At 50.3% G+C, this 27,500-nt stretch overlaps 4 protein-coding genes across 22 annotated transcripts in view; 2 read left to right on the top strand and 2 right to left on the bottom strand.

The window, feature by feature from the left end:
* LOC126577066 (protein rhomboid) overlaps positions 1-10,149 on the top strand; it is a 59,416-nt gene extending 49,267 nt beyond the window's left edge. For both annotated transcript variants that reach the window (XM_050238469.1, XM_050238470.1), the window contains 4 exons: positions 6,542-6,684; positions 6,759-6,880; positions 6,971-7,117; positions 7,214-10,149. In XM_050238469.1, the coding sequence (XP_050094426.1) occupies positions 6,542-6,684; positions 6,759-6,880; positions 6,971-7,117; positions 7,214-7,524 (723 nt within the window). In that variant the 3' untranslated portion in view covers positions 7,525-10,149. The remainder of the gene's footprint in view (positions 1-6,541; positions 6,685-6,758; positions 6,881-6,970; positions 7,118-7,213) is intronic.
* A 203-nt stretch (positions 10,150-10,352) lies between these two features.
* Positions 10,353-13,027, bottom strand: LOC126575392 (uncharacterized). Its single transcript, XM_050236069.1, has one exon. It carries the CDS (start codon positions 13,019-13,021, stop codon positions 10,709-10,711), a length of 2,313 nt encoding a protein of 770 aa, XP_050092026.1. The 5' UTR covers positions 13,022-13,027; the 3' UTR covers positions 10,353-10,708.
* A 463-nt stretch (positions 13,028-13,490) lies between these two features.
* Positions 13,491-27,500, bottom strand: part of LOC126578082 (titin) — a 17,947-nt gene continuing 3,937 nt past the window's right edge. For 13 of the 18 annotated variants that reach the window (XM_050240300.1, XM_050240297.1, XM_050240304.1 and 10 more), the window contains 8 exons: positions 24,021-24,158; positions 23,787-23,913; positions 23,376-23,396; positions 18,931-22,070; positions 14,826-15,173; positions 14,608-14,763; positions 14,462-14,546; positions 13,491-14,395 (listed from right to left, as the gene is read on the bottom strand). In XM_050240300.1, the coding sequence (XP_050096257.1) occupies positions 14,322-14,395; positions 14,462-14,546; positions 14,608-14,763; positions 14,826-15,173; positions 18,931-22,070; positions 23,376-23,396; positions 23,787-23,913; positions 24,021-24,158 (4,089 nt within the window). In that variant the 3' untranslated portion in view covers positions 13,491-14,321. Of the gene's footprint in view, positions 14,396-14,461; positions 14,547-14,607; positions 14,764-14,825; positions 15,174-16,014; positions 16,110-18,930; positions 22,071-23,375; positions 23,397-23,786; positions 23,914-24,020; positions 24,159-24,815; positions 25,526-27,500 lie in introns of those variants that run through there. The other 5 variants (XM_050240310.1, XM_050240309.1, XM_050240307.1 and 2 more) reach the window with 5 other exon arrangements.
* Positions 17,081-18,760, top strand: LOC126578083 (serine-aspartate repeat-containing protein I-like). The gene has a single exon (XM_050240311.1). The coding sequence runs from the start codon at positions 17,144-17,146 to the stop codon at positions 18,563-18,565; it is 1,422 nt and encodes a 473-aa protein (XP_050096268.1). The 5' UTR covers positions 17,081-17,143; the 3' UTR covers positions 18,566-18,760.

Raw genomic sequence — 27,500 nt, forward strand, 5'->3', positions numbered from 1 at the left:
ATCATCATCGCAGTCGCCGTCGCCGTGGTCGTGATCGGTGATGATGCATCATCACCACCACGGTTCACCGCGCACCGTTGTCGATGCATTTTGGGCATGTACAGCAGGGGGTAGAGAGAGAGAGAGAGGGAGGTACTTCCTGTTCCGTGCACCATTGCACAAGCCCTTGCACCGAATTCCAGCGCAACCCCCTCTTCGCTCTTCGTGGGCTCGGGACGGTTCCGGTGTTCTCTCTGCGTGCGGTGGTTCGATGGTAGGCGGCGTTGAGTCACCGGTTCCAGCTGTTGCTGGCGTTGCTGGTGTGTCCTCCCATCTGTGTTTGTGTGCAATACCGTTGCAGCGAGGGCACGAGGTGGTCGAGGGTTCACCTGCGCGCCTCCGGTGTGGCGAGGGAGGAATCCTTCTGTGCCATTAATTCGTTTCCTTCCTTTTTATGCTACAAAGAGGAGTAGTAGGCGAGGAGGAGGTAAACGCATGAAGCACTTCCGATGCAATACGCTGCTTGCCGCTTCCTTTTTCTTTCTTTTTTTTTCTTTTTTATTCCGTTTTGATTGATCCGTATGACGAACCGTTTTCGCCTCCCGAAGAGGCTCACCTGATCTTTCCACTGTCAGCTCATGCTCTCTCGTTCTCCCTCTCTCTCTCTCTCTCTGTCTGCCTCGGGGATGGTGGCAGCACCTGGCCTTACTGCAGCAGCTGCTGTTATTGCCGTCGATGGTCAAGTCAGAGTGCAAAGCGAAGACACGAAACACGCGCGCGCTCGCATTAATCCTTCAACGATTATGCTCTCTTTCTGCTGCTGCTGCTGCTGCTGATGCTGCTGCCGTTTGGCTGCACGATCACATCCTCGGCCTGCTGACGGAATGGTGTGCACCCCGGAGTGGTGGAATTAAGTGCAGAATCGTGATTTACCAATCATAACGCCTTGTGAACCGTGCCGTACTGGCCTCGACCGCGAGCGTGCGCGCGCGCGCGCGCACGGTGCATTCTCGCGATGCAACCGAATTATCGAACGAGGAGAAGCGCCGTGCGGTGGGCAAGGGCAAGGGTTGGTTTTGCAAATTGCTTCAATTTAGAGCCGAACAAGCCACGTGCCAGAATCGTGCCTTATGCTTTATGCTCGGTGTACGGCACACCGTGTACTCTGTTGTGTTTGTTATTGGTTCTTCAATTGAATTAAGAGCACACGCGTACGCTGCCCACCGTTCCGGGCGCTATGTACTTATGTTGTTGCGTGTCAATTAGCAGTTTATTAGCCTCATCATCCTTGGTGGATGTGGGTTGGTTTGTTGTATTATCACTGTCGTTTTGTCTTACCTGAATGGATGCTGCTGCTGCTGCTGTCTGTTTTTTTTTTTGTAACTTGTCGCCACCAAAGCCGCACACATGTCTACTTCGATCGATTTTGTGTCGAAGAAACGACACTCACATTTCGCATAGCTTGCTGAGCATCGAGAAAAGGCTCTCCGAAGAGAACACCGGAACATCTGTTGCCGGTTTTCGCCCTCGGGGTCTTTGTCATTTGCGGCTGTCTGCCTGCCGGTTGGTCATTCCAGTTCGAATGCCTTGGCACGTGATCAAGCAACGGTTCCAGCACGGTGTGGTGCGTCTATAATTAGGAGTTCGTCTCTCTCTCTTGATGATGTTGGTGCAAAACATAAATGCTGCAGCGCCCTGTATTCCGTACCATATGTCACGCTTGTTGCTGCTGCTTTTCTTTTCGATGTCTCGAATTTCTCCAGCTTGCCTTGCCGTGAGTCCGGGTCCGATGCGATGCGAGTTGCGGTTTGTTTCCGTTCCGTTCCCCGGGTTTCCTTGGTTTTCACTTCCTTCGATATCGTTCGGCAGCAGTGTATGGTGCCCTTCGAGTCCTTCATTCTCACTTCCTGTCTGGCGAGTCTCGGGTCTATTCTACTTCCTTTTGTGCTCCGCTCGACAACGACGACGACGGTGTCTGTGTCTGTGTGATGGAATGTCTCTTCTCCTGCACATCACTTGATCGTCCGCGCGATCATCGCCCTACAAAAAAGGACACGGCAGAGAAACATGTTCGGTCAGGCTTCTGCTTTTGATCCTTTTTTTTTTGGAATGCCCACGGATCAGGACTTGTTCCTATTTGGGCCAAATGCGCTGGCCTGGGTGTTCTTTCAACAGTTTTTCGTGAACAAAAAGGATCGTAGATTCAACGAACGCACCTGGTGGAATGGATAGAACGGATGCGGGGATATTCGATCAAATCGCAGGAGAGTGATCGCAGGTCCATTATCAACTGCAACTCACGCAGCAATATGGTGTCTTGTGGTACGCCCACCAACAGTGACATCCGTTATAGGCGGCCATAGTGAGCGACAACAGGAGAGGAACTCTGGGCATCGCAGGATATCCTCTCCTCGATCTCTTGATTCACTTTCACTAAAAAAATTTTCAAACAACGAAACTTTTAGAGCTTAGTCGCGCCGCATCGCGAGTTCTATTGCTTCTGTTCTTTAGGCCTCCGCTTGCCCCCCTTTCCATTCTTACGTGGTGTTCCACACGAGTGAGTTCGAGGCCCACACGTTATGAAATGTTATTAATGATTTTTTACAGCCTCTCAGCTCATGAGAGAGCAGCGCGCGGTCCTCTGGAAGGAAGGGCAAAAATGGAGTGGAAAGGGGGGGCTAATTAAAAGCCCAAAGCATCGGTCGAGTGTTGTGGCTCCAACCTAAGCAACTAGGGCTACCTTTCTCTCTCTCTCTCTCTCTCTCTCTCTCTCTCTCTCTCTCTCTCTCTCTCTCGCTCTCTGCGTACGCTCTGGAATATTAATTATTTTTAATTACTTATTATATGATCTGGAATTTAGTGAGCACCTCCCGGGAGCCTCTGTTGATTTAATGATGCCAATTGTGTGAGTGGATGGGAAATTGTGCGCACGGGAACGAAATTTTGGGGGCCATTTCGATCGCGAACGTTTGCCATTTTGAACATCCTGTCAACACTGCTCTCGCGGGATGCTTCCTCCTTCATCATCTGTTCGCGTAATGTGTCTTCTGCGCGGAATAGCTTCATTCCAACAAATCTCTCAACAAACCAAGGCTCGGATCCCATGGTTTTGCGGCTGCGGGATTACGGTTCCCACCGAGAGAGAGAGAGGGGATATGGAGCATTATGTTTTGGCAACGCTCCCGTTCCGTGATCTCTGTCTCTGTGTTAGCAAATTGTGGGACAATTCTTGGTTTGGTTCGGTCGCCACGGGGATGGTGTGCTGCTCGCGCTCTTCTACGCGCACTCTCCACTCGTGACCAGTGGACCGTGACAAATGGATCACCCCCGGAGCAACACGTTAGGCCCCACCCCGCCTGCTCAGGCTCAAGAAGTGCTTTAGAAGAGTGAAGAATGAAGCCACCGCGTGCTGCTGGTGTATGTGTGTAACGGTAACCGTGTGCCGTGTGCGGTGTGGTGTGGATGGATTAAAAACAATTATTTCACCTCGCTCTGTTCCGTGGCCTCTTAAAATAAAGCCGCCCCCTCTTCCCCTTTTGCGGGGGGGGGGGGGGGGGGGTGAGAAGATAGGAAGCTTCTTCTGGCTGGAAAAAGGGGGAGCGATGCGCGATGCTCTATGCTCACCCTCGCGATGGTGGCGACGACGATGATGATCGAATGGTGGAAGAGAGGTAGAGGCTGGCAGGCAATTAGTTCCGTTCGGATTGAAATCATCATCAACCACCGTTGGGTGTGCGCTACGGTCTCATAGCGGCCACAACCACTCACTGCCACCGCACAGCTACATCCCACATAACCTCAAATCGCGTTCCGCTGAAGAGAAGAGGGCGGGGGGATCCGTATGTGCTACTAAGAACCCATTCTGCTGCTGCTGCCGGTGCCGGTGATGCTCTGTTTGCACTGATCTCGGATCGATCTCGGACTCCAGACCTCCCTTCCCCAAACCTCAACCGGTACTGATCTCGATTCTCGATCACCACCACCACCACCCCTGGCCGCACCCAGAAAACGGTATCAGCAGCTGAGTGCTTGCTGGCTGTGGCTGGTGTGAAACATTATTTTTGGGCAAATTTATTGCAATTATTGTGTAATACATACTTATTACCTACCTGGCCGCGTGTGTGTTCGATCGCTCGATCGTACATGTGGGGTTGATTGCTGTATTTGCTTTTTCCGATGTCCGGGACTCATTACCCCGTGGCCTGACCCGGCCCCCGGGGTGATGTTCTAAGAAGAAGAAGAAGAAGAGGTGGGGGCGTCTTGTTTGGCGCCTCGAATGTGGCGGGGCGTGAATTAAAGTAAGATGGCGCCAGCCACAATCCTAAAAACACTCTCCCAGAGGTGATTGTGTAAATGATACCGAGAACAACGATCCTGTCTGCTTCTCCTCCCCACCTCTCGCCCGTTGCCCAAGAACAGATCGAGCATTTCGAATCGAATTAATCGCACTCGACGCTCGACGCTAGAACGAGTTGGAATCAGTCCGAAGGCAGTGGCCAGGCGGCTGTTGGCTAGATAATGAGCCAAGATTAGCCATTAAGGCGTGCGCAGTACCTTCTGGCCATCACCACCGCGTGTTGCGTGTTTATTGATTTTACTAATAATGTTACGCGCATTAAACCACGCGCCCTGTCGGCAGCAGTGTGATCCTCTCCGGGGCATTAGAATCGGATTTGAGATTCGGGGGTTATTTTTTTTTTTGTTGTTATTCTGCTGTGAATAGACTGCTAAACTCATAAATCACTTTCCGGTGCTTCTCCGTGACCGCACATAATGGCGAGCGCGATACGCTTAATTCGATTACGGCCACCGCGATCGCCGCCGCGCGTAGGTGCAATTTGGGAGGGCCACGACGATCCCATGAAAAATTCTTGCCGAAATCTGCTCCAACTAGAGCAGCAGCAGCACCAGGTTTTGTTCCCAGGGGACGAGATGTGCGTCTTTCCGTCTTTCTGGTGGTGATCATTTTGAAGTCAAGTCATTCGCATCGATTAAACGTGAAGGTGAATCACAAGAAATGGATAAATTGGAAAGAGGGTCCCTTAGAGAGATCCAGTAACCTTGCTCGGTGGTGATCAATTGGCGGATGCGTTCATTACACCGTCGTTGCGTTCCCGCGACAATGGATGGCCACCGAAGGGCACGCGAACATCGTCTCGCTGCATTGGCAACAAGCGGCACGGCACACGCACCGCATCGCAATGTCAATTGAAATTCAATGCTCGATCGATCGATCGATCGGTCGACACTCATCCGCTTCGGGGTTTTACAATTTCATAATTTGCATGCGCATACCCACCACCCAGACGACGAGTGCGCTCAACGGTAATGGCCGGAACCGGGGCCAGAGATCATAAAACCCCGTAAAACATAACCACACGGGGGGGTGATGGTGCATGAATCATACAAATATGATGCCGCTTAAGGAGCGAGGGCCTGGTGACAAACGATGAAAAAAAACTAAATGACGAAAGGCAAGCTATGGATGTTTTTTTCTTCGGAAGTCTTTTCCGAGATCCCTCTACGCGGAAGATCAAAAAGGGAAGTCTACCAAGGGATCACGGTGGAATGTTATGGCGTGTTAATGGAGTGCAATCGAGAGAAAAACAAACAAGGCAGGGCACCCTCGCGCGGAACGGGAGGTGAAAATTCTCCAAACTTTAGACGCACTTTTCCGGCTTCGGCGGCGACACGAAACGGAAGTGATCTTCTTCACACACTCAGCTTCTCTCGTCTGCCTTCGGTGATTGTTTTCTCGCTTAAAATCCAATTCATTTCCCTCACGACACTTCCTTTCCAATAGCAGCGGCAGCAGGAGGAGCAGCAGGAGTAGTGAGTCCTTGTTTAAATGGAATGTCGCATGCCCTCTCATGCGTTGTGCTGCTATCCCGCACGCTGATGACCATTTGTGGGACAGGGAGGAGAAGAAGAAGGTTCCATAGAAACGGAATGCACATGCACTTTGTGTGTGCCATAAGTGATTTACGATCGTTCTCTAATTTGAGCGCATTAACGAACTGGTGCCCTGGTGTCCTTGAGCAGCTCTCGAGGGATAACAGCAGCAAAACAACGGGGAGTTAAAAGGATTTTCTGCTATTCCATCTACGCTACTCTCGCTGTAGGTGGTGGTAGCCGTGGTCTCCACAGCCAGCACCACAGCACAGTTCCTATTCATTGAACCTTTCATGCTCTGGAACACGCGTGTAACGTTCATTGATAAACCCCGCAACCGTTCATTGATTGTGTCTGGTTTTCGTGGCTCTGTGGTTTACATTAGCGCTGAGTCAGCACATCCTCTCCATTCGGATTGTTGATCGTTCGAGCGATCGAGCCAATCCTAATTTTAGCAAACGATCACCGCACGCTTATTCGTGTACACTAGTCTGGTGTGCGGAAGCGGAAACATGCGTCAATGGTTGCTAGATTCGGATCAAACATTCATCGAATTAGCAAGCGATCGTCACCGGAAACGCCAGACTGATCCTCGTAGTAGCATCAATCGGAAAGGGCGATCACAGACAAGTTCTAACGGTCACTTCCTCTGTCGTTTCTCGATTTGCAGCTCGGATTCTTCGTGTACCACTCGCTGACACTGGGTCCAGCGGATCCGGCCGGTCCGGTTCCGATCGACTCGATGTTCATCTATCGACCAGACAAACGGCAGGAGGTGTGGCGGTTTCTCTTCTACATGGTGCTACATGCAGGGTAAGTGTCGAATGATCGCGTCCGCTCGTTCACATCAGACGTCTCTAATACGGTTTTCTCTCCCTCGCTCGCAGATGGTTCCATTTAGGATTTAATCTAATCATACAGCTCCTGGTCGGGCTGCCACTGGAGATGGTGCACGGATCGGCACGGATAGGCTGTGTCTATCTGGCGGGCGTACTAGCTGGATCGTTAGGTAAGTGTCCTGATCCCTCCCGCCCCGTTCGCTGCGTGTATGTTTCCTTTTCTAACGATCGCTCTCTTTTGTTTCTCCGTCGTGTTGCAGGTACGAGTGTGTTTGATCCGGAAGTGTACCTTGTGGGAGCGAGCGGTGGTGTGTACGCGCTGCTGGCCGCACATCTAGCCAATGTTATGCTTAACTACCGTAATATGCAGTACGGTGTGCTCAGGTTACTGGCGATATTCCTATTCGGTAAGCATCATGCTGTAGTAAGAGGGAAACGATCAGATCCTCGAAAATCACAGTTCCACTAATCCTTTTTTCCCTCTCTCTCTCCTCTCTCTTTAGCTTCATGTGATGTTGGGTTCGCAATCTACTCCCGGTACGCGGTAGAACCGGCCAGTGGGGCGCCAACGGTATCGTACGTGGCTCATCTGACCGGCGCACTAGCCGGCCTGACGATCGGGCTGTTGGTGCTAAAGAACTTTGAGCAAAAGCTACACGAACAGCTACTCTGGTGGGTGGCACTCGGTGTGTACGCGGCCTGTACCATCTTTGCCATCGTCTTCAACCTGCTGAACACGGTCACGGTGCAGCGGCTCGAGGAAGAAAGCGAAGAAGTCTTCAAGCAGCATCTGTTCACCAACTTTGGCTTCTAAGACAATGGCGAGCGATGCGCCAGCGGCGGCGTTGTAAACGCCGAAGCTAAAGGAGGCCCACCGTTGTTGCCTGTTTTGGTGCAAACGATACCACACAGCGCGTGGTATCTGTGGACGACGATGGATGCGAACCGTCAGGACGGTCGTACTTGCGGTACTAGCAAAAGCAACAGCACCGACCAAGGACGCGACGCGTAACCGTGAAGGAAATCAAATGTGATTGTATATAGACTTTATATAACTATTTTATACGACGCCGTCGTGCACACACCGTCGTCGCGGTCTCCACGCAGCACGGACGACGTAGTCGATCGCCAACCACTCCACTCGACTGTTGCTGCTGTTGGCCGTTACTCCTGGAGCAATACACTATGCAACCTCATTACTACAACTACTACTGCTACAGCGACCACTGTATCACTGCCAGCTGAGACTCCCCCAACTCACCTCATCACAATGGGGTCTCACGTGGCCACGAACCCCTCGTATGTCGCAAAGTAGAAGCAACGAAAATAACCAACCCAGCATACCAAAGACTGCGCCGCTCGGAGAGGACGGCAATGGCAGCAGGACGCAAGGATGAATGCCACGACAGTCCTCGGACGGCACAACACACCACACAGCCAATCATCACAAAACAACTACTCTTCATCCTCAACTCACGAACTCCGCCGCAAGGGGAACGAACTCGGCTCCCAAGTTCCGTCACAGGAGGAGAAGGTAGCAAAGCCAAAAGAAGGAAGTACATTTGAGGGATCCTGGTGCTGCAGCAGCAGCGGAAGAGCAGGGACGAAACAATCGACGAAAGAGCCAGATCAGGTTAGGCAAAAGACAATCTCATCGCGAAGGTGTTGAAGCTAGGCCTTTAGAGAGATGTCGTATCCGCTCGAAAAGACACTGCGAAAGGGCTCTAGTGATTGTGTGTGTGTGTTTGTGTGTATTAAGAGGGAGGGAAGACGTGCAGAATGAAACCAAAAGATTGTGTACAGACAAGCATAGTAGGGGGAAGAAGGATGGCTCACGAGGATAGGGGAAAAGTCTATAGTTTTTCCGTTACTTCTTCCTGTTAGCGAGGATAATTTATTTCACTTGGTTGTGCATTCATTACCACTACCGTAAGTGGTATCAAGGAGAATAGCCCGCCCGCAAAAGGGTGAACTGCGGCGGTATGGAAGCGCGCGAGATGTATAGATGTTATGAATTTTCGTAGGAAGAACTGAAAATCCAGAAGAACGAATGATGACGAAAAATGTAAAGAAGCGGGATGGGGAGGAGCTCGTTCGATTTAGTATTTAGGCACACACATAAACACAAGGACTAAAGACTAAACGCAGTGAAGCGAAAAAGAGAGAAGAAAAGATGAAAAAAACAGTTAAGATAAAAGGGGTCAATAATACGGAAATCACCAAGTCTAGTCAAATCTCTACGGAACTATTATAATTATTATTATATTATATTATATTATTCTAATTATTATTCTATTATTATTCTAAAAAGTACACCCAACTAACTTAACTTGATTAATTTTCTAGTAAAAACGAAGCGATAAAGTGAAGCAAACCGGGAAAGTGACACCGTGTGGTGGAAAGGAAATTGAAAATGCGGCAAATGAATCGAATTGAAATGAGCAAAACACAATCACCAAACGGCGAAAATCAAAACCACGTTAGATAGACGAACCAGGGCCAACAGTAACTAAAAAATGCAATGCAAACGGATTAGCGAAGGGACGAAAGGTAGCGAAACCCTCATGCACCAGATTCCAGTCATTATCCAAAATGAGCGAGCAGTCCCCCCAGGCCGGGGAGGGTGGCACAGCCTACACCATCCATCATTAACCAGCCGTCGCTCCCGTTGTGGCAGTGAACGGAACCAGATCTCACTTACACCTCGTATACTACTAACCTCAGAGCATACAACAGCGCATAATGGACACAAGTGCATCAGATGACAAACAGCACACCAACCGACCGACCGACCGACCGATCAAAAGTGATCTTTGCAACCTCTGCATCTAGAGTATCTGTTTTCAAAGGCAACACCAAAGATGAGCATAAAAGATGACGGTAGAGAACGATAGGAGATGGAACCAGGGCGAGCGAAGGACACAGTAGGCGATAGTCGCGAAAGCAGCAAAAAAAAAGGGAATTGATATTTATTTTCCATTCAAACCGTACCGTCTATCAGCAAAAACCGCATCATACCTCCATTTACCATTAATCCGGGGAAAAGTAATGCCACGGAACAACGGATAAGCGCTAGTACTGACATCCCTCCATACCAGAAAGGCCTTTTTACATCCACTATCCGGAACTACCGTACCAAAACATTAAATTCTAGCGAGAGAATGGGAAGGATTGCAGATACTACTAGGATATCCTCACACAATATTCCATCCAATTGACACTCAAAACACACTTACCTAGATCAGTGTAATGTTGAAGATATTGGGCATCCCCGCACTTACTGATCGACAGAGAGAGAATTAGATCGAGGGAATCGAAAGGAAAATCCGGGCAAAGAACACTAAACAGCAGCAACACGTTGTTCGTTGGAATCTATTGAACGGACGTTTTTTTTTTGTCAAGAAAATGAAAATAATAAACAAAAACAAAATCGATTGCATTAAAACTTGCGTAAGTTGTGGAAACATCTTCCGAAAATTGATGGAAAATTGAGGTATCTTCTGCCGAAATTACACGTTCCAAAACGGAATACCAACGGCCTGTTCAAATTCAAAGTTGCTTGATTTTTCTTTCGTTACAAATCATTTGCTTGCTTGCTAAATCAACTGTGGCTTTATTTTGAAGCGTTAGCGAAGCGGTCGGTGAGTGTTAAATAATTTATTTAGTATTTTTTTTGTTTAATTTCTCCCTTTAAAACTAGCTCATTGTCAAATTCAAACAGACAATAGATTTCATAACTCTTACGATTCCACACGATCGCTAAAATTAAGTTAAATGAAGGCATCCTTCGCAAATAATGCGCAAATAATAAACAACAGAAGAATTCCCTACTTTACCTATCCCGATTGATAATTAAAGATCTCATTCATTGTAGCCACAAGAAAAGCGAAGAGGAGTACAAACACAGAAGCGAACCCGCGCACTACTTTGCTTAAAACACATTTTCAAACCGGAAACGCATTAAAGCGAACGCGACGCGAACCGAGAACATTAACGCACTAGAACCCGTCGTCATCACTATCATCCTCGTAGATGATGGGTGAGAGACTTGGTGATCGTCCTGGGTAAAAAGGTGCCCTAGGAGGTGCCCTGGCTACACCGCCGGCGACAGTATCCTTACCGCTACTGCAGACAAACTGGTTCACTGGCCTCTGCTTCGGTTGAACCACCTTTCGCTGGGCGAACGAAGGATTCTCGCTGTTTACTTCGTCCTCCCCCTCCTCCTCTTCGTCGATTGCATTGAACGTTTCGATGATCGGTTCCCCGTACATGGTGGCCAACGTTGGCAGTGCTTTCACCCGGAAAGCATTCTCGACGGCCCGGCCAATCTGGGTGTACAATTCCTGGCTACTGATAACGTTCACTTCCGGTGCTGGCTTTTCCCTCGTGCGCACATGGTTGCTGCCTTTCGTGCGGATCAGAACCCGTGGTTGCGACCGGTTCCGGTACATCATGGACGATGTTGATTGTTGCTGTGTCGGTGAAATGCTCTCGCTACCCATCGGCAGGTAGTTGCCTAGTGGTGCACCGAAATTGTTGGTGCAATGTCCGGAACAGCCTCTGGTCCCTCCAACGCACATCTGCTTCAAGGGACTCAAAAGCATGGAGAAATCTGGAGTGGCTTCATCATTCCCACAGCTCACAGGATGATAGTGTTGATGCGCAGCATGATGATGGTGGTGATGATGCTGACTGCACAGCTGTGATTGCGAGGGACAGGTCGTTGCAGATGATTTGGAACATTGAGAATGATAGACCGGCGGTGGAGCCCGGTATGGATAGTGTTTGCGATCGTTCCTACACTCATCAGATGTTTCCGATGGTGTCTCTTCGACGTTCTCCGGTTCCGGTTCCGGTTCCGGTTCCGGTGGCAGTCGTTTCGCGGATTGGCCTCGCTTGCGGGCCGTGGATGTGTCAGCGGTTGTGGTGGTGGTGGTGGTGGTGGCGGCGGCTAGAACCGCGGACTGGTTTGCTGGTTCGGGGGTATGTTTTCCTTTTCGTCCCCGTTGATCACCGCCGGTTGGCCGGTTTTCGACATAGAGGGGCAGTTTCGTTTGGCGTAACGTTTGTCGGCGGCTTGATTCTGGTTCTGGGTGGTCCTGGCCGGCTGGGGGTCTCTTTGAATCTGTGGAAATGGTAGGTTGTTGGATTGGTTTGCTAGAGTCCTCTTTCGCTTTGATCGCTTTCGGTTTCACTACCTTAGACCGTGTTATCCGCTGCCGGTACCACTGGGTGGCGACGTTAACTCGCTGACTGCTCCCTTGGCTTGACAACGCGGCCGGAAGTGGATCACATTGGACGGCTTTCTCTTCCAGCGACACCGACGATCGTTCGATACGGTTGTTTGGCTTGCCAAGTGGCTTACGACGCACCGCAGGGCTGCTGCGAGCCTTCTGTTCCTGGATCCAGCTCAGATAACGTTGCCGATGCTGCACCATCTGACGACGGTACATGTCCAGATGGCCAGCGATCAACGTGGATAGCTTCTCATCCACCTTGGCCATCACAGTGTCGCAGGTTTCATTTAATAGCTGTTCCCTGGCGGCCAACTCATCCTGTTGCTGCCGATCTTTGTTCTTCTTTTTCTTCTTCTTCTTCTTATTTTGCTTATTGTTCTCCAGTGGCGAGCGTTCCGCCCCGCTCGACAGATCGATGCCATAGCTTTGCGCAATTCGTTGCAATATTTCGCGACGCATCAACGAATCCGTTAACTCGTCCTCCGTCGTCGCTGTTTGGTGGCACCGCTCGTTGGTACTTGTTGCCAGCATCATCAAGGTGAGTGCCTGTTCCGGATGGTTCGGTTCTTCATCGCCCTCTGGTACGACGGCCGTTGCCGTAGTCTGGCAAGCGGCATCATTTTGCGGTGGCTTCTCTGGAGGATATGATTGGCTGGTACCAACGCAAGCCTCCTCACGGAGTACTAGATCATCGATCGAAGTCTGACATGCGATTGCACCTGTTCCGCAGCAGCTACTTTGCGTTTGAACGGCCACCGTAAACTGTTTCTTCGGCACCACCGACACCTGCGTTTGCCGGTCCTTCATCTCCGGTGGAGCCATCGTTTGCACGCCACGTGTAATGCGCATTATTGAGGAGGAAAAGGTTACCTTCGGCATCGGCGTTGCTGGTCTTTTCTGGGGCCCATCTGGACGCTGAAGGCGGCTCTTCTTCGCGGCGCTATACGGTGTCGAAGTATTTTCGGGCAGAATCTTCAGTGATCGCTTCCGCTTTTTCAGTGACGACGCGGAAACGATCGTCACTTCCCCCTCCTCGTCGTCGCCGATCGATGCACAACTTTCTTCAAATGCCATGCTGAGGACACGGCGTCCTTCGATTACGCTTCCTTATCGATGCAAACCACGCGGAGCTGATGATTTTTCGTTCTGCAAACAAGCTTACCTGGGAGAAAACTGACCACAACGCCGCCGCCAGACATTGCACCAACACAGCGGACACTCGGCGTCGGACGCACCGTTTCTCGGAAACCATTACGAGCGAGCGGTGATTGCTGTGCTGTACTGGGGGGGCAGTTTAAAGGGCCATCACACGAGGAAAAGGTCAACGACTTGTTCGTAAATTTTGTTTTGAATCAATCACTCGGATTCAATGATTAACCCTTGCGGATTTTGATTTCCCACTTTTGCACCCTTTGTTGGCCACAGACTACTCTGATGATCGTTTACTACGCTACCCTTTTTTAGTGAAAATTACTTCGTTCAAAACTAATTTAAGCAGGCTAGCAATGATTTGGTCTAGAGTAGAGGAGAGGCTGTTTGCAAATATGATTTATAATAAACGACTTTATTAGAATCAGTATCTCTCTAAAGCCATACACTCGCAACCAGATTGGCGCACTTTACTAACCATCCGTTAGCCCCATACCTTGGCGTATAACTAGTAATGTCTCTTTCCGGTAACATCATTGCTTTATTTAATCATTTCTTGTCCTTTTTTAAATTATTTCCTCCATAGGGACTACTTCCAATAATCATGTTTCCATTAGATTATGCGCTAAAAACAGGGAAAAATAAATAAGTAGGGCAATAAGAATAGATTCCAGCCAGCGGGGCCGAGCTACTCGAGCCTCGAGTTTGCCGAAAGGAGGTGTGTGATTGCCGTTTCAGTATAAAGGGAGCCCGACAACGTCTTAAGCAAGTGAAACAAATATAACGACCGGTTGCGGTAGATTACAGCATCACCGAAACGTTACCGATTACAGCATACAGAGCATAATTGTTGGTCTTTGATTTTGTTTGGGCAGAATGAAATGTGTCTGAGCATTGTCAGCTAGTGATTAAAAGTTAAAAATTGCTTCTTGGTCGCACGCTTCCTCCCAAAGCGTGCCCCATCTGAGTCGTTCGTTGCAGAGCGGGGTTCCTGGTCACGTGTCCCGTTGTAGTACAGCGGATTAAAGTGTAGTGTTGGACAGGTGTGAATTATGTACCACGGTACCTCCACGGTAAATAGAAAAATATACGCAGTATTTATGAACGTGGCTTCAGTTTCTCGAACGAAACGGTCCAACGCTTGCCCAACGGTGCGCGAGGTGCCTTTTGCTAAAGGCCACCACCATCCTTGACGGCGGATTGGCCCCTTTCCGGGCAGACGAATCTAATCACCACCCTTACCGGCAACCGCACCCGTCGTGATTTCTTCCTGTGGTTTGTGCAGCTCAGTAACAATCTCTGTCAGGGAAGGGAAGCGAAAGTCTCGTTAGTTTAAAACCGTGGTGTAAGGATGCCGTTACGAACCTCCCACCGCAACCGTTCCTGTTGCATCCTTTTCGATGAAATCCATGTTGATCAACGAAAGAGTCATTTTGCCGCTCAAAATTACCTGGAATCACGTTTCGAAAAGTGAGCATAATGTTGATTTCTTTTTCTTTAATTTCGCTTACCGGTGCATCCTCTTCTTCTTCGGAATTTTCCGGTTCCAGCTTTTCAACTGCCGTCTCAGCATCGGCCACCAGGATCTTCGAATCGTGCGGTAACCGTCCATCGAGCAGGATGGAACGTGTCTCATGCTCTTCGGTTCCTGCTGTACCAGCGGTTGTCTGTTGAATGGTTAGATGGAGATATAAGAACTAGAGGCAAATAGAGAGTAAGCCAAACTCACCGTTTCCGCATGTCCCATCGGAAGCAATGGTGTCATAGGTCGGCTAAGCCGTTTGCCATTTTCCCGCTGAGCCGTCACCTCCATGGCCATCACCTTTACCGTTCCACGCTCGGTACTGCGATCGCGCTTACCCTTGGACTGTCGTATCTCCGGGCTCACTTCAGCCTCGGTCACTGCATCGTCGACTGGTTGGATAGCGTGACCGTTGGTAGCCGGTGCCGGCTGTGACTGTTCCTTCTTCGCCTCGGTATCCTTCATGATAGTTTCCTGCTCCTTCTGCTCCTCGGTAGCTGGTTCCTGTTGTTCCGAAGAAGCTGCAGTCGCCTCCTCCGTCGTTACATTTGTTTCCTGATCAACAGCGATCACAGCCATTTGCCCGATTCCGAACAAGGAATAGAAATTGACGTATTAGCATCGCTATCTAATCAGTAATTTCAACGCAAGGCAACACAAACAACCGGAAGCCAACACGAAAACACAATCGGGTTTAACACACTCGTTGAGAAAAAAATACGGGAAGCAGAAAAGGAACAGAAAAGGAAAAGTTCGGCGTGACATACTAGATTGTCGTGTTCCGATTGTGAGTAAAATCGTTTTCGTTTCGAAAACTCCTCAAAGGACAAAAGATAGAAAAGAAGTAGGCGAGCGAGCAGGCACAGAATCAAACAAGGAGTAGTGGTAACAAACAGACAAATCACTCTCTTAACTGTAGGTTTTTTTTGTTGTTGTGAAATTTGATTTTGTTTTTTTTTTGGATTTGCAGGACGTGTGTTCTGTTTGTGTGCTTGATGGCGGCTAAGTGTTAGGTACCTAAAAGACGGTTGGAGAGGGCATGAAACAAACTCAAACATTTCCGCAGCTCGCCCGGGGTTCCTCCGGGATATACAGGCACAGTTTCGAGCTGCTGGAACCCACCCACCCGCTGCCAGGAGTATATCCAGGAGGAAACGACAGCTAAGCGGGACAGGAGGAGTTCAAACCGTGTGTATTATGTGTGTACGCAAACCGGAAGAGCCCGCATGGGGATCCGGCGAGAAAGGCGGAAAACGCAAACACGCAAAAACAAAACGGAATTTGGGCTCGATGGATGGAGGATAAACCGGGTATCAATCGCTTAAAACGTAAAAAGGGTAAATGCGGCACAAATACACAATTGTTAACAATCGAGGGACATTTGATTGGCTCTAACCTTGCTCAAGTTGTTCATCGTATGTTTCTTAATGTTATCTATCTTCAGCAACTGTTCATCTGCCGCGGTAATTAGACCTTGAATAGCCGTGACGACTGTTAATTAACATTCGGCGAAGGATACGTGATTCGTGGTAGACAGGTCAGAAGAATAGGACGGAGGGACGGAAGAAAGTTTTAGAGAAAAGGCCCAGTAGGTTTTGTTCGTGTATTCAGTCATGTGTCCGCCCCCCACCGCCACCGCCACGCGCCACGTGTGGTGAGGGTCCAAGTTGTAATATGTATGAGATGAGCATCGGATGGTCAGTGGTGGTGTTAGAGTGTCGGTATCACGTAGCAGTTGGTGTAGTATGACGAAGTCATTTTAAATTGTTTTCCAGTGGCGATTGGCAGTGAAAAACGTGAAATGAAAGACGTAAGTACATATTGATTAGTAGAAGGCATATTAAGGTTAAACAAGAAAGAAAAAAACATGTTCTGAATGTGCTCGCCTCAAGCGTCTCCACCTGCAAAGGCGACCACACGTGACACTATTGCGTACGCAGAACAGGCAACAACAGGCAAAACGGAGCTGTAAGTCACTTGTACGATAGGGGAGAAGCAAACGATCGTAAATATGCCCTTCGTTAACACCAACATCATATTCCGAACAATCAGAATCATTTGTGGTTACAACACGATTCATTCGGAACCGTTCATTCGTTCGTTCGTTCGCAACAGCAGCGTTGAAAAACTGATCGCAAAAACCAAGGACACGTGTTGATGTCTCTTTCCCGTTCCCCTTATCAAGGGGATGGGAATCCACTCGATACCTCAGAGGCAATACCGCCCCCTGATATGCTTCATAAACCATCCCATCATATCCAACAGCCGCAAGGTGTGAACGATAAGCAGGCCACTCGAACGAGGCCACACTGATCCCTGCGAGGCAGGTTTGCATTGCGATATTGAACACTCTATGAATTACTCGAAGGCCAGCTGGAGTGCAGAAAATGTACATGATAAGGGTAAATGGTGATTCCTGTAGACTCCCTTTCGCAGTTTGAGGAGCTTTGCTGCGTAAAGACCGCTTTGAATCGTTCAGTTTTGATCTGTACTTCGGCGCGGCTATACACAACAATCGAATCCTGATGGCAAAGAGCCAAAGTGTACCCTTTCTGCTGTTGGTAGTTGTGCTGTGTAGAGTGAATGCACTACCCGTGACTGCATATTACAAGGATAAAGGATATGTCGCGGTGTCTGTCGAGCCGAGAGATATTCTCGAACGGAAATTAGCGAATTCATTCGCGTTAAAGCTCGAAGACTGCATACGCAATGTGGGTATTGATTCGCGCATGCCAGCAATAGTATGCAAAAGCAATTCGTTCAGCACGATTGATCGTCAGAGTAGTGGACAGGAAGCGGTTGCGTTAACAACAGTGGATCGTCAAAACGTTCGGGATTCAGACGATCCAGAGCAGGCCCCAACAGAGGAACCAGAAGTGACCGAGGAACCACCGGTGACTGAGGAACCAGAAGTGACCGAGGAACCACCGGTCACTGAGGAACCGGAAGTAACCGAGGAACCACCGGTGACTGAGGAACCAGAAGTGACCGAGGAACCACCGGTGACTGAGGAACCGGAAGTAACCGAGGAACCACCGGTAACCGAGGAACCGGAACTAACCGAGGAACCACCGGTGACTGAGGAACCGGAAGTAACCGAGGAACCACCGGTGACTGAGGAACCAGAAGTGACCGAGGAACCACCGGTAACCGAGGAACCAGAAGTGACCGAGGAACCACCGGTAACCGAGGAACCGGAAGTAACCGAGGAACCACCGGTAACTGAGGAACCGGAAGTAACCGAGGAACCACCGGTGACTGAGGAACCAGAAGTGACCGAGGAACCACCGGTCACTGAGGAACCGGAAGTAACCGAGGAACCAGAAGTGACCGAGGAACCACCGGTAACCGAGGAACCGGAAGTAACCGAGGAACCACCGGTGACTGAGGAACCAGAAGTAACCGAGGAACCACCGGTGACTGAGGAACCAGAAGTGACCGAGGAACCACCGGTGACTGAGGAACCGGAAGTAACCGAGGAACCACCTGTAACGCAGGAACCGGAAGTGACCGAGGAACCGGAAGTAACCGAGGAACCACCGGTGACTGAGGAACCAGAAGTGACCGAGGAACCACCGGTAACCGAGGAACCAGAAGTGACCGAGGAACCACCGGTAACTGAGGAACCGGAAGTAACCGAGGAACCACCGGTCACTGAGGAACCGGAAGTAACCGAGGAACCAGAAGTGACTGAGGAACCGGAAGTAACCGAGGAACCGGAAGTAACCGAGGAACCGGAAGTGACCGAAGACCCAGAGGTTACCGAGGACCCAGAGGTGACGCCAACAGAGGACCCAGAAGTAACCTCCGGTGGGAACGAAACACCGCCCCCGATAACAACCATAGATCCAGAATCGACTACACGAGGTTTGGGAAATTCACTTGGAACATCATGGGCGTTACTGTTCCTAATAGCCAGTAGTTTTGTGATGTTGAATTTCTCGTGATACCCGCGAAGCGAAGCATAAAAGAGAGACAGCCCCTACGATCAGTTTATCATCACCGCTGCCCGTTGCAGCTCAATCAACCGATTTATCTATCTGTGCTGATCCTAGACCACCCGCCAGTTCCTACGCTGCGTAGTTTGAAAGAAGATCCCAAAAAGTGACCTTTCTTTCTCTCTCTCTCTCTCTCTCTCTCTCCGTCAGTAACACAAATGTAAGCGAGCGAATGAGTCCGTGTGAAGGGAATGAAGGATAACGAATGTCATATTAAGAAAAATATAAACCAAAACTGAAAACAAGAGCAAACAAAACCTGTATTCTAGGGAAACAAAGGACAATAAGAAGAATGAGAACAATGTTCAGCTAACCTGGCCCTTCGGGATGTTGCCCATATTGGCGATAATTTTAGTCATTGCACGCTCCGTTTCGTCCAATTTCTTGCGCAACAGTTCAAGCTCCATCAGCTGGTCGGCACTGTCACCGCCACCAACCGGCAAAGCAACCTGCGACTGCGAGAGGTTAGGTATCGAGAAGGACGAGCGATTGCTATTGTTACCACTACTGTTGTTGCTAGTGCTATAGTTAGCAAGATTCAGAGTGAAAAATTTGGGATTAGTAACGTTGCTGACACTGGTCGGTACTTGGCCAATTGAAGTCGATGCCGCGGTTGCTGCGGTTGCCGCGGTTGTTGCGGTTGCTGCGGTTGCTGTGGCTGGTGCTGGTGCCGTGTGTCGCTCGATCTCGCGTTCCTCGGGTACGACGTAGCTCCCGGTTGATCCATTAGCTGCGACACCGGTCTCGGTGATGGCGATGCTCTTGCTTGCTGGCGGATCTGCGGCAAAATGGATACTCTGTGTCTCACTGGTACTGGCTGGTGCGATAGCATGCTGGGGTACGGGGGAATCCACAGACTCTGGGATCGCTGCCTGCGGTGACTTGATGACGGGGATAGGGAATGAGGCGTCCAATGAAGCTGTGATTGTGCATGTCGATGATTCGGACGCTAGGGAACCGTCTGGCGTAGGTTGATTAGTATCGCAAATCGTTCCACCATTCAGATTAGTAAGCCCGTTAGTGATGACAGTGCTGGGTGGCGCTGCGACTGGCTCGAAGGTGTCGGATGGTGTGGTGGAGATGAGTGTGGCCTGATTACTAATGCTACTGGAAACCATCATGCTTGGCACACTGGCACTGGCGGCTGACTTGGACTCGATAGCTTCGACTACCAGCGCAGCAGAAGCGGCCAATCGGGGTGGGCCACCGGGTAGCGTATCGGCAGCGTTTGCATCCACTGGCACTCCTCCACTTTGGATGAGCTTCTCGGTGATGATATGATCAACGATCGATTCGATTTCATTCACTACGGCGGCGGCCTCATTAAGCGTACGCTCTACCAGAGCCTCCTTCGTCACATGCTCGAGCGCGTCTACCGAAACGGCGCCAGTGTCCTGATTATCCTGATGCTCGGAGGCCTGCTCCTGCTGTTCATCGATCACATCCATCACCGGGACAGCGGTTACCAGTGGACTGGAGAGCGTGCTAGCAGTTTTCGAGTCGTGCGGTGATTCAACAAACGGCTCATCAGCGGACACTTCCGTGATGGTCATAGCACCAGCAGCACTTTCTTCCTTCGCGATGCTAATCGGTATGATGTGCTCTTCGATTACCTTGCCTTCGGTGTGATCGGCAATCGGAGCATCATCGTGCACTTCCTCGATCGAGACACTCTTTCGGTTTGAAGATTCTGGGTTCCGCTGAACGGGTTCCGACGGTCCCGCTGTGTGCTCGGGCTCCAGAACGTTCTCCGTCTCCACCGTCGGCTGATCGCTACCATCCACAATGACCGGCTCACTAGACGTCCGATCGACCAACAACTCGGTCGTGATCAAGGCTTCCGGTAGGGTGGTCACCTCTTCCGTTCCCTCCTTCACCAACGGTTGCTGCTCGATTACGGACGCTACACTGAGCGACGTGTCCTCGCTGATAGAATCAACGTCAGGGCCATCATCTTCCGGAACGAACTGGCTCGCTTGGTCAGCCACATCCAGCCCAAGCTCAGCGGATGCAGCAGAAGAAGTGGCGGCAATTTCCGCATCCTTCGTTACCTCCGGATCGAAACGTTCAATTACGATGCCATCGACCAGCTTCTGGGTGGCCGGATCATAAGCCGGTAGCTCGGGATATTGCTGTTCGCCTTCTTCTTGCTGCTTGGCCAGTTCTTCCGCTTTTTCCAGCACTTCACAAACCAACTGTTCCGCCGCGTGTGTAATATCTTCAACCGTCTCGTTCACACGAATGGCCATTTCGTTATCAATCACCAAATCAGGATAATCATCCTCCGGCACCACGTTAGCGGCAGCCGTGGTCTCCTGGACCTCCAACTGTACGTTCGTAGCTTCATCCTCTCGCAGGGCATCCGCCAGTAGACCGGACTGAAGGTCCTTGGAAACCAGCACTTCCTCAACCGGAGCTTGCGGTTCCGTGGTATCCTCGTTCTTCTCAATCGTTGCTACTGATTCATGTTCAGCGCGAATTTCAGGCTGCACGGGTTCACTCTCTTCCTTCAATGCCGCTACAATCTCTTCCTCTACGGTAATGGTGGCCTCTTCAGGGATTTTAGGTACTGTTTTTTCAACAATTTCATCCACTGTCGGCGTGGTTTCTACCGTCTCTTCTACTGTTTGCTGTTGCTCTTCGTCGCTTCGCTCAAGAACAGTGGCTGCACTTTCCTCCTGGACAATTTCGTTTACAGTAGCTTCTGGTGTAGGTTCCTCGAAGGTAATAAGTTCGCTCGTCGGTTCAGTTGCAGTTACTGCACTTTCGTTCGCCACCTCACTGGTAGTAGAAATCTCTGCAGGCTGTTCAGTGATCGATGGACCCTCTGACTCATCCGCAACGGTTTCAATCGGTTCCTCGATCTGTTTTTTATCTTCAATGGGCACCTCGCTGCTCACAATCGGCTCAGCAACAACCACATCCATCTCTTCTTTGGGCTGCTGGATTTCCAATGAGGGTGCAGCAGCAGTTTGTTCAACGACACGTTGTACAACAATTTCCTCTTCGGTGACCGCCGAAACGCTATCGGGAACATCATATCCCTGTTCTACATCCAACACTCGATCGGAGCCACCAGCGGATACCTCCTCGAACGACACAACCTTTTTCACAACGATTCCATCAACTACCTTCTCGGTAGTTGGATCGTGAGGCGGTTGCTCGTCCTTAAGCGGGGTGGCCGCTTCAGCCTTCTCGATCTCCTGTTCGTCGGCCGGGCCGTTCAATCCGTTGGCCAGAATAGTTTCCGGTTTAACATCGTCGTTACTAGCACTCTGGTGAAACTGCTCCGGGAGCGGCTGGCTAGCAGCCAGCTGCTCATAATCGTTCGATAGCTCCGACTGGACGGAGGAATGCGCTACCGAGGCAACAGTATCAACGGCACTGGCAGACGAAGCCACCGGTGCAACCAGCTCAGCGTTCGTGACGCTCGTGCTTGCCGAAACCGATTGTCCTAGAAGTAAAGTGGTAAATTGGAAAAAAATAGCAAACACAAAACAAACAAACACAAAAAAAAATGAAAACGAGGGAAACAACAAACCAATAAAAAAACGAGGGAGGAAGAAAAACCGGGAGAGAAGTAAAGGAAAATTAGGGCGAAATGCCAATACAACGGTATCGGTAAACCATCACGTTAGCCATGGCAGATCAAACAGTTCATCAGAGACACGGCGAGGGCAAAAAGGAAGGAATGAACACGCACCGGCCCCGAGCCCAATCAGGCGTAACCGTCGCTAGTCGCTTTCTAAGCTGCCTAGGCAACCGACCAACCAACCAGCCAAAAGTGCCCTTTCACCAAAGGAACCTAAAGTGTTTGTCTACTATAGAACTTAACTAAGTAGCCATACTACCCGGGCACTGGAACGAATGGCGCAAACTAACCACGCGATTGATTGTAAATTGGAATGGAAAGTGTCCATTCGCTGGACTGATCACCGGAACCGGTTGACTGCAAATCATATTCAGAAGCGCACCTACCACGCATTACCATTTAGCGACCTTGGGAACCGACACGGCGCTTCCCACGTACCTGGCCTGGCCACGGCATTTGCCGAACGGGAATAAACCGAAACCTCAAATAAAGTGATCCACTTTATGGGCCCTGGAGAGCAATTAAATTTTCCAATTAGTCCAGCTTTTGAAAGGCAACGAGCAACGAGGGATCGGGGCTAGAGAGCGTTTGCTTTTGGTGAGGGGAAGGCGCCAACCGGGAAGGGGAGGTTTGCGTGCGTATTTAACCGACTGGAACACACGGTCGGTCAAACCAACAGTTTCTTGCTTGGGCCACTGTTAGACCAATCGGACAAACAGAAAGGTGCTGGTGGATTTGCTAGTACGGATTAACACGCTGGCAGGTGGAATCGGCATCAAGATCAGCAATCAGGGTGTTTCCGGGCACAATCATCACCGGAGCAGAGCACGAACGAAAGGACATGGATTTGGAGATCATTTAGGGGTACAAAAACGGGGCTAGATACAAACCGCAACACGTGCGCTAGGGAGGGAGTAATCGAGAAGCGAGCTGTTGAGCGAGCGATTCCCTGCGGAAGGCAACTGAAATGGGAAGGAAATACAGTTTTCCGGCGCCTGTGCGCTAATGCATCACGCTGAGACTACTTGAGGCGGTAGTGAGGTAGCAGAGTGCAAGGTATAGCTAGTATCTATGTAGCGGTACCACCGTGGTGGGCCGCGTGTGCTTTCAAACTCAAATTGTCTACCAAAAAAAAAAGGAAGAGAGAGAGATAGCAGCGGTCCTTACTTGCGCTATGATCTTTCCAGGCTTTGCATGGTAGGATGCAACGAGAGAAGGGAGAGAGAGAGAGAGAGAGAGAGAGAGAGAAAGTGATAAGGCAGTAAGTACGTTATTTCGAATGACACCGAGATGATCGAGCTCGATGGGGGTTGGGAGGGAAAAAGGATGAGATGATCGCGTAGCATGGATGACGATCGATGGTGGCTTCAAGATAAGGCGAAATGGAATGTCCTTGCGCAAGGTAGGCGAATGATTAACCATAAAATGATCGAGTGTATGTCTTCGTGTGGTTGTGAAGATCGCGAGAGAGAGAGAGAGAGAGAGAGACAGCGCGAGAGAGAGAACGACAGAAAGACAGTATCGGGGGGGGGGGGGGGGGGGGGGATAGAGAGAAAGAAAAGGGAACAGAGCACTTACCGAGCTTCGTCGTACCATCGTCCGGTCGCTTGATGTACGGTTCCGTCGTGGTGAAGACCTCATTGCGGAACGCCGGGTCTGGTTTCACCTCAGCGTACGGTGTGGCCGGTGTCTTTTTGAATATCAGCTACACAAATGTCACAAATGGGGACGCAAAGAAAAAAGGGGGAAACCGATTAACATTGGAGGACGGCGGACGTTGGCCGGAAACCATGTGCGATCGCGTGCGCTTACTTTCATGATGGTGTAGATGAAGAATGAAACTATACCGATGGTATAGAGTGGCATTATGAAACCCATTGAGTTGGCGGATTTGGTGGCTTGATGTGATCCAGCTCCCATAGGTGGGCGCATACCAGGTATGGGACCGGGCTGCAACGGAAAAGGAGAAGAAAATAGCGAATGAGCGTGGTCGCAGAGCGGTATGAGTGAGTGGATGGGTCTGGTGTTTGGTGGCCAGATTGATACACGGTGTTCACAATTCACAGCGCGCCACGCCACGCCACGATTGCTTAAACACAGTTGCAATCTTCAATTACAAATGCTTCCGTAGTAAGCAATCATGTTATCACATTCCCCTCAGTTCCCGTTCTCTTCGATAATCAAGTAGCGGCAAGTGTTGCGCGAAACATTCGTCAACATCTTCACGATACATCTGGCATCAGGCTTTGGTGTGTGCGGCACGATAGGGGATCCCCTCGCACCCTCGACCGTGGCTCATACGTGACCACTCAAGACGCACAAAATCGCGTTGACAGCGGTACAATCCGTTTGTCCAACCAATCGTTAACATCCGTGCGGCTAAAGCCCCGGCGCTTATCTGCACACTGGTTCTAGGTTCCCTTTAAGTGGTTCCTCATTGCTTTGCGGATCGCTTTCTACGACTTTTCACGACGGACACGTGACACGAGGGGTAAAAGCGTAAGCTCGGGAGTTCTGTGACTGTTGTGCAAACACAGTGTGACATCCGGTGGGCCATCCCCATTCGCCGGGAAGTCTTTATCGAACACTCTGATCTGAACCACTTACTGTAGCTATACAAGCCGGTGCCTTCAACGTTTGGTGAAGGTCTTTTACAACGGGGACACACTCGTTCTCACTGAGTCACGCGGACCGTTGGTCACTTGTTTCTTCTAACGACAGAGCACCAGCAGCATTAGGAGAGAACACTTGCTTTTCGATGGCGATCAACGCCACGGGTATCAAGATGGTCTGCGAGCAGCGCTGAAACGATCAGCAAACACGCTACGTTCCGTCGCTGGTTGAAGATCGCGCACGATTGACGAGTTAGTTTTCCGGGTTCGTGCGCTTATTCGTTCGCTGCGGACGGTTGCCACTTTCCACCCACCGTCCCGTTCCATTCCATTCCAATCCCAGCCAATCCATTTCGGGCGCGTTGGTGTGCGTAGCGCCCCACCCGAAACGCAGAGGATGGAAAATGCATTCGAAGGAAAGCCAAACGACCACGAAAACCACGAACCACCAACGTCACCGGGGAGGAGAGAAACGTACTGCCGCTGGTACCGGTGGTGTGGTCGCGACCGAGATTGGAGCCATCTGGCCCCCCCCGCTCGACCGAAGGGGGTCCGTGGCAAGCGAAAACGGAACGGAACGGAACGGATCGGAACGAAACGGGTTTGGGTCGTGTGAGCGAGACGCAGAAAGGCCAGTGGCACGGAAAGATAAGTAAAATATTAATAACAGAGCGCCACGATGGAGATTTATAATGCTTCGACGTCTAGGCCGGGGCCCGGGAGGCCCCGAACCGATACCCGAACAATTACTGTTTGGGGGAGGCGCCCCACATTAATTCATGGCACCACTCTCGCTTGCGTTTACAGATTACATAAACCACTGATAAGCGATCGTCAGCTGCACTCGTTTTGTCAATGAGTTATTGGGAGAAGAACATTAATGTTCGAAAGGAATTTTAAACAAATAGCATGAGCACAAGACAGTAAGTGAATCATGGATGGAATGAATTCCTTCATGTCGAAGAATCCCAAAAAAAAGGAGGACTGGAAAAACAAGAAACCGATTGGCCCGATTTCTTCGACACCTGATGAATAAAGGAAAAGCCCCGGTTCGGCCCGATGCAGTTCGAGGAGATCGATTTCCACGATCGCGGTCGGTATCGGGGCTGATGATACGCGCGGGTATGGCCCCGCCCGTGCTGGACGACGGTTGGGAGACGCTTTTCAAATAAATGAAGAAATCCAATTTACTCTCGTTTTAATTCAGTTTCGATTTCGGCACCAACCACTTTCAAATCCATCTTTCCAATTCCGATTCCGGTTTCACATGATCGATCACATGACGTAGCTGCGGTGGGCGGGCTGGATAGACGATACAACGTCGTCGTCGTCGTCGTCGCCATCGTCATCGTCATCGCGGTGGTCATATGGCGCACTTCAAACCACGCTACCATGCACAATGCACAGAGCAACTATGTAATTGCAACAATTGTGCCCTCACTGCAACGGGGAGCGGCTCGTCGTCTCTCGATCTCGAGAGCCTTTACCATCGGCCACGGTTCAGTGCACGGGTGAAGGCGGAACGGAACGGATCGGACAGGTGCGGGTACGATCGCTGAAGGCCACGACGTCGCATTTGTGCGAACATTTGAAAATCCAAATTCACATCATCTCTTGCACCTGCACCGGTCTTCGTGGCTGCTGCTACGGCTGCCGTTAACCCATTTCCGTGCCTTTCGCAGGAGCAGGAGAAAGGTGAACGTACGCACCCGCTTAGGGGGCGGTGGGCCCCGAAAGCGAAAACTCACCCGGGGGCCACAAGGAAAATGGTTCACGATCGACTGGCCACCGTGGAGAAATTTTGGTAATTTCCTTCCAGCCATTGCCAGCGGGTTTTGTGGGGAGGGAAAAGTGCCAGCCCGAGCCAGCGGTTGTGCTGTTAATTTCCTTTCTTTACCGATTGCTGTGCTGTTGCCATGGTGCCAATGAATGTGAAGCGGAGCCGTAAGCCGTGTTTGACGAACAAGAGAGTTATGCTTTTGTGATATCTTAATTGGCCATTGGAGAGCAAAAGTGATGCCCACAGCGTGATCTTTCGATCTTTCAAAACTGCCAACTGGCTGCTGCTGCTGCTGCTGCTGCTGCTGCTGCTGAGAGTTGAGTGGATGATAACGAATGGATCACATTTGCATGTGATTTCTATTTAAATCAACCAACAGCAGCGCTCTAACTATCGCACCAATTAAGCTAAACTGTGTGCTGTTAGCCAACAGATTATCCTACGATGAGCATTATTAGTATGTTGATCAACGATCGGTAACGGACCACTGCGGGCCTCCTAGCTGCGCATAGCTTTGAGAAAGGGAAAGCGAAAGATGGGCCCTCTGAGAAAGAGAGAGACAGGGCAGCGAGTTCTCCATCACGAAGCCATTGCATAATTGTGCAACACTGAACCGTGTTTGAAGGATGATGATTTAGAGCACAATGCTGAAGGTCACAGTCAAGAGTCGAGAGTAGAACGCTCGCACGCGGGAGGATGGCGCTGTGCCGGATATTTTTAGAAGCCAACGCGCCATCGGCCATCTGTCGTAGTTCGTATGTTTCCGATTCTGCAAACATGCGCGGTGTCTCACGCGAACGGTTACATTGATTTAGGGAATCAGAGATCAACACGAGATGTCGTTTGGTCGATGACGGCACTGATAAGACAGATGTTGGCGCTATTTTTGGGAAATCGTTT

Source organism: Anopheles aquasalis, chromosome 3 (assembly GCF_943734665.1).
Source record: "Anopheles aquasalis chromosome 3, idAnoAquaMG_Q_19, whole genome shotgun sequence".
Classification (NCBI taxonomy): domain Eukaryota; kingdom Metazoa; phylum Arthropoda; class Insecta; order Diptera; family Culicidae; genus Anopheles; species Anopheles aquasalis.

Excerpts from the sequence above, each read along its gene's own strand:
- LOC126575392 (XM_050236069.1), bottom strand. The coding sequence starts at position 13,021 with ATGGCATTTGAAGAAAGTTGTGCATCGATCGGCGACGACGAGGAGGGG.
- LOC126578083 (XM_050240311.1), top strand. The coding sequence starts at position 17,144 with ATGGCAAAGAGCCAAAGTGTACCCTTTCTGCTGTTGGTAGTTGTGCTG.